This window comes from Sinocyclocheilus anshuiensis, unplaced genomic scaffold (genome assembly GCF_001515605.1).
Source record: "Sinocyclocheilus anshuiensis isolate Anshui unplaced genomic scaffold, SAMN03320099.WGS_v1.1 scaffold373, whole genome shotgun sequence".
Lineage (NCBI taxonomy): Eukaryota > Metazoa > Chordata > Actinopteri > Cypriniformes > Cyprinidae > Sinocyclocheilus > Sinocyclocheilus anshuiensis.
In genome coordinates, this window is record NW_015537962.1 from 1,418,888 (window position 1) to 1,424,759 (window position 5,872).

General features: G+C 34.5%; 1 protein-coding gene across 4 annotated transcripts in view; it reads left to right on the forward strand.

Annotated features, from left to right (window-relative positions):
* The window catches only part of LOC107667379 (cyclin-G-associated kinase-like), a 52,918-nt gene that overhangs the window by 35,059 nt on the left and 11,987 nt on the right, over positions 1–5,872 (forward strand). For all 4 annotated transcript variants that reach the window (XM_016459062.1, XM_016459036.1, XM_016459053.1 and 1 more), the window contains 5 exons: positions 868–1,062; positions 1,174–1,291; positions 2,480–2,559; positions 2,665–2,858; positions 3,632–3,796. In XM_016459062.1, coding sequence (XP_016314548.1) covers positions 868–1,062; positions 1,174–1,291; positions 2,480–2,559; positions 2,665–2,858; positions 3,632–3,796 — 752 coding nt within the window. The remainder of the gene's footprint in view (positions 1–867; positions 1,063–1,173; positions 1,292–2,479; positions 2,560–2,664; positions 2,859–3,631; positions 3,797–5,872) is intronic.

A 5,872-nucleotide genomic window follows, 5' to 3' on the forward strand; every position in this document is an offset into this window, starting at 1 on the left:
GCGAAATAAGCAAAATAATGCAGCACATTAAACTGTCAATTCAACTGTCTATAAAAACGTGCATAACACAGATTTCATTTAAAAACAAATGAGACGCAGTGAAATGAAATAAACCTTCACAAATTCGCGTCGCGTTTTCTAAACGTTAAAACTGTTTTAACTTTGCATGACTTTCTTTGCATCTCTTGCATGAGTGCAGCAGTCATATTTGTCCGTGTAAAAATGTGCTGAATATGTGTTCTGTGTAAATTGGCTTGGTTTCTGTTTTAACCTAATCAAGATCTTCTACGCATTGAGCTAATATATTTCTCTAATATTTTGAACGAATAACACCGCAGCGGCGCGTCTCGTGGGCTAGACTAACAAAACATTAAAATGCAACGTCACTTACATCATCATCACCGCATCTCGCGCACCACTGATGACGCTCCCCGACCCACTCCTAACATTCAATTGTACCATTTTTGCATTCAAATGCAAATGTTTATTTTAAATTCGACTAATATTCATTTTTTTATTCACAATCTCCTCATCACAGGCAGGCACAGCACTCAATTCAGCATGTGTTCGTGTTTGTGTGAGCTGTCTGTGTCACTCATAGCACGTGCCTATATCATGCTCTATATCGAACATTTTTTATATTGTAATCGATGGTGTACCGTCGATAAATATCGATACCGTTTTATCGCCCAGGCCTATTTTGACCTCACTATTCGGGGAACAGACACAGTCTTTATAGATTGGACAGCGCAAGTACTTCTATCATTTAAGCGGGTAGAACAAAAGTTATCATGGCAGTTATTTGAGATTTGACTTACTAGTCATATGGAGCCTAGCGTCCTAACTGATGACTGTTGTTGTTTGTAGGTATATTGAATACATGTGTGATATGCTGGCAGAAGAGCCCATAATCCCCCACAGCAAGCCTATTACCATCCGCTCCGTCGCCATGACTCCCGTACCACTCTTTAATAAGCAGCGAAACGGCTGTCGGCCGTTCTGTGAGGTTTACGTCGGTGACGAGCGAGTCGCAACCACTTCACAGGAATATGACAGAATGAAGTAAGTCACCCTGTGATGAAACTTAACGTCATGTGATTCCTTGCTGATGGACATTATTGAAAAAAATATATATAGCTAGTGCATCTCTAACTAACTTTGCCATTTCTGCAGGGATTTTAAGATGGAGGACGGGCGAGCGGAGATTCCTCTGAATATAACTGTGCAGGGAGACGTGCTGATAGTGATTTATCACTCACGCTCAACGCTGGGCGGACGCCTGCAGGCCAAAGTAAGACTCATAGTGACCGATATTTGTGAATATTGTCCCAGTACGTGTTTATAAGCAGAAATTAACAAATGCAAGTAAAATGTTACTGACCAGTTGGCCGGTAACTTTATTAGGAATGGCATTATTATGATATAAATGGCATTAATGGATTATGATGTAAACAGCGATGTAAGAACAGCAGTTTAACCCTTACTGACAATTTGAGCAAATCAAATCTCAGACAAATATACCATTGTGCATCTTTTAAAAACGATTTTTATTTGCAAAAGCGAATGTAGTTATAATATTGTAATACTTTTTACATTTTCAGTCTCTTCCCAATTAACCCAGAGCAATTAAAAATTAAAAATAAATAAATAATACAAAAAACAATTGTTCATCTCTTTTACAAATTGTACCTCGTATGTCATAATTCCATCCATTTAAAGCCACCATAATGAAAATAAGGAACAAAATTAAGATGGTTCACTACGTTTTTTCTTTTTTGCTGTTTGATTGTGAGATTTGTTTCGATTGATTACAAGTTTAGGAGGTTTTGTTTTGCCGCAAAATACAATGGATAAACGGGGATAACTCATTTTACAGGGAAAACACATAATTAATATATATTATTAATAAAACAATGCATAATACGTTTTCATAGATGATAACAATACTAGAATTTGTCAATTATTTAACACAGATGTTACATAGTCGTTAATATAATCATTTTATATAATTTTTTTAATATATATTATATAAAACGACTCAATAAAAATATAAAACTTTCTAAAATCTTTAATAATTGATAGAAATTATAAAATTATTTCCATGAAATATTTTATTATTATTATGTTTTATATAGTATAGTTGGTATGTTGTAATGTATGTTAAGTTTAATTGCATATTGTATGATTTTTTTATTATTGTATAATTTTTTTATTTTTGCTCTAAATATAGCCTTTGATATGGCATTAAAATAGTAAAATAAAAAGTGTTTTTTGGACAATAAGAAATATTAATGGGCTGGTAAATTTTCTCATTTCACCTACAGGGATATCTATTCTTTCTATTCTATTCTATAGCTTGCTTCCAACAGATCTTCACACTGGAAGCCCTTGAAACCTTTTCCACCCATTGTTCATATTTTGTTAATGCTTCTTAGTCATTGCGATTCATTGCACACATGCTGTGTTGTGGTTTTTGTAGATGGCTTCCATGAAGGTGTTTCAGATTCAATTCCATACTGGGTTTGTGCCCAGAAACGCCTCCACTGTCAGATTTGCAAAGTAAGTTTCACTTTACTCTTAGAATGATCTCATATCAGTTTCACATTCAGTTTTATGTCAAAATGTGATGCTCTTTTAAGATGGTGGTGCTGTGTGTGTTTGCAGGTATGATCTCGATGCGTGCGACATCCAAGAGAAATACCCCGACCTCTTCCAGGTACATGTAAATGTGGAGGTGGAGCCTCAGGATCGCCCTAGCAACAAGGCTCCGCCTTGGGAAAATTTTGCCACGAAAGGACTCAATCCCAAGATCCTTTTCTCCAGCCGAGATGAACAGCAAGAGATCCTGACAAAATTTGGTGAGTTTTCTCTCTATTTGGTTGCTTTTTTTCAGATTTTTCAGGGTTATCACGTGTCCTTAAAAAGTTTTAAAATGTCTCAGGGTCAGTTTGAGTCTTAAATATTTTAAATGGTATAGCAAAAGAATTGAAATACAGCCTAATGTGATTATTAAACATATAAAGACCAAGATCAGTGAATACTTGTGCCTTTATGCCAAGCGATTGCTTATGATCCACTGTTGATGAGTTATGATAGTGTTTGCTTTATGGTGTTTATATTATGGATCGTTTTAGGAGTGCATATTTTATCTCATCTTTTTGAATGAGTAGCTGGAAGTAAAGCATAGACATTTCAAAATAAGAGTCCCTGTCCATTTTAGGCTTGTTTATAATTCAGAAACGGATTATGGTAATTTTTTTGGTATATTAATGGTATTTTGGTTACACAATAAACTATATCTAGAATTTAATTACACTCTGTCAAAGGAAGAACATTATTTAACACATTCAATATATAGATTTTATTAGTTTTGTCACAATAATCTGTATATTGCATTTCTTTAAATATATTTGTATTGTCTATGCCAAATACAATATAAATCAACCTTTATTTCATATGCAATCATACATTGGTACATAAATTAATTTCAAGTTATTTTAAGTCTTAAAAGGGTCTTCATTTTAAAAATCTGCAGATACCCTGTTCTTGTTTCTCATCGACATTATGATGTTACACATTTCCAATTAGTTTTAACTTGAGATGTTTGTTCTTAATCTTTCTGGTTGATCAGGTAAACCAGAGCTTCCACGTCAGCCTGGTTCAACAGCCTGTTACACCTCTGAACCGACCCAGCCGGAGCGTTCGCCTGAAGGGCCACAGACCGAGCAGGATTCCCCTTCTCCTCAAAGCACAGACACCAATGCCAACAACTTCTTCCAGATGCTTGACTGGGAAGGTATACAGCATATTCATAAAATCTTTATGCGAATGAGCACTAGGGTTGTGCCGATAGACGATAGCATCGTGTATCGACGATAGTCAGCGATATCGCCAGTGGCTGATGCCTTTGACAATAGCAAGACGATTATTAATATTATTATCCGGCTAGTAATACTATCTAATTAATATTAGGGCTTATTGGTTGCATTATATTTCTTTTTCCGCGTTTTTACAGTATTGCGTGTTTTAACCAATCATACACAATTATGCTGAGTTTATGAATGCAATGGCCAATCAGAGGCGTTCAGATGAGTCATCACTGAAACAGCGGAGTTCCGTTGTTCAGCACGCGCTGACTGAAATCTGACTCGCGAATTCTCTCATTATAAACAACAAAGTGCAGATCTACGTGCGGTGTAAGTATAAGAGATTTATTCATCATGCAGTGTATATTGTTACAACCCCTGGCTCAAAGGGTAGCAACAAAAGGAGGGACACACGAAATCATAAGGCTCAATAGGAAAAGGCTTTATTAAGCTCAAAAGTAAATCACTATAATAGAACAAAACACAACGAAAAAGATAATATTTCTGAAAACGTCAGCATCATCAGTGTGTAAAGCGGGGTGCCTGGCTGCTAGTGTAATGTGCTGTTGTAGCCATGTAAAAGTGCTCAAACCAATACAAATCAAACCAAACACAACCCAATATCCCAAGTCCAAGACTCCTTTGTCTCTACTAATATCTGATTTTAAAGGAGCGTCTGAACCACAGCGGTAGGTGTAGGCAATGGACTGCAAATTGAGGCGAGTCGTAGGCGGAGCTACAAATCACCCAAATTGTAACGGGAACCGTCACAATATTCACTGATTTTAACGGTAGTATTTTTAAAGTGCATAACTCGCTAGACTGAGCTTGTGATGATGTTCTTTGGTAATATAATGTTCTTTGCTCATTTTCTGTAGCTGCTTTTTGAATAACTGAGGAAATGTAAGCATTATAATTAGTAACTTACGATGTTTCTTTTAATTTGTTATCATGTTAAATACAAATTCAGTCATATAAAAAACTTTAGGCTGCTTTTAGCCTTACGCTGGAGTTGGTTCACTTTCCCGCGATGAAACTAAGTAAATAATTACATAAATTAGCACGATAATATCGTGTATCGGCGATCTCACAGGCTGACTATAGGACGATATGAAAATTGAGCATATCGCCCAACACTAATGAGCGCACATAATCCATACACTTTTTCATGGTTTCCCCTGATTGTTAGTTGGGTAACACATTAACTAACATAAACTAACAATGAGAAATACATACACAAATAAAATACAGTATTCATTAATCTTTGTTAATATCAAATGTTAAGTCCATTAAATAATATAATCATGTAAAATCCATTAAACAATATAAACAGATACAACTTTTGATTTTAATAATATATTAGTAAATGTTGAAATTAATATTAAAATTAACAAATGCTTTAGAAGCACTTTTCATTGTTAGTTCATAGGGATGTAACGATTCACTCAACTCACGATTCGATTCACGATTTTGATTTAACGATTCGATTCACAATTTATTTATTTTTTAACAAAATGAGATTTAAGACAAATTATAAATTAAATGTGTCCTTTTATTATTGCTTGGACAAAATGCTGCGCATTTCTTTGTGAAATTGAAATATAACACTATAATAATATACTAATATCGCACTTGTATATTATTGCTCTTTTGTTGGTTTTGATTGCTTCTATTGTCCTCATTTGTAAGTCGCTTTGGATAAAAGCGTCTGCTAAATAAAATTTAAATATAATGTAACTGTAAATAACAAAACTAAATTGAAATTTAAAACAAGCCCCAAATCAAATAAATAAGTAACACAAATAAAAGAAATCTCTTCATATACACAAAATAAGGCTTTGTCTGTGCTCTTTCCATTTAAAATGAGAGGCAATCACTGCATTTTAATCATGATCTAAACAAAGATGCTGCATACATGCAACATGAGCAGTTTTTAATCTAAATTGTATTGTATAATTTAGAAATTTGAAGCATAAACAGAATGGTTTGACTTCAGTTTTGTGAAA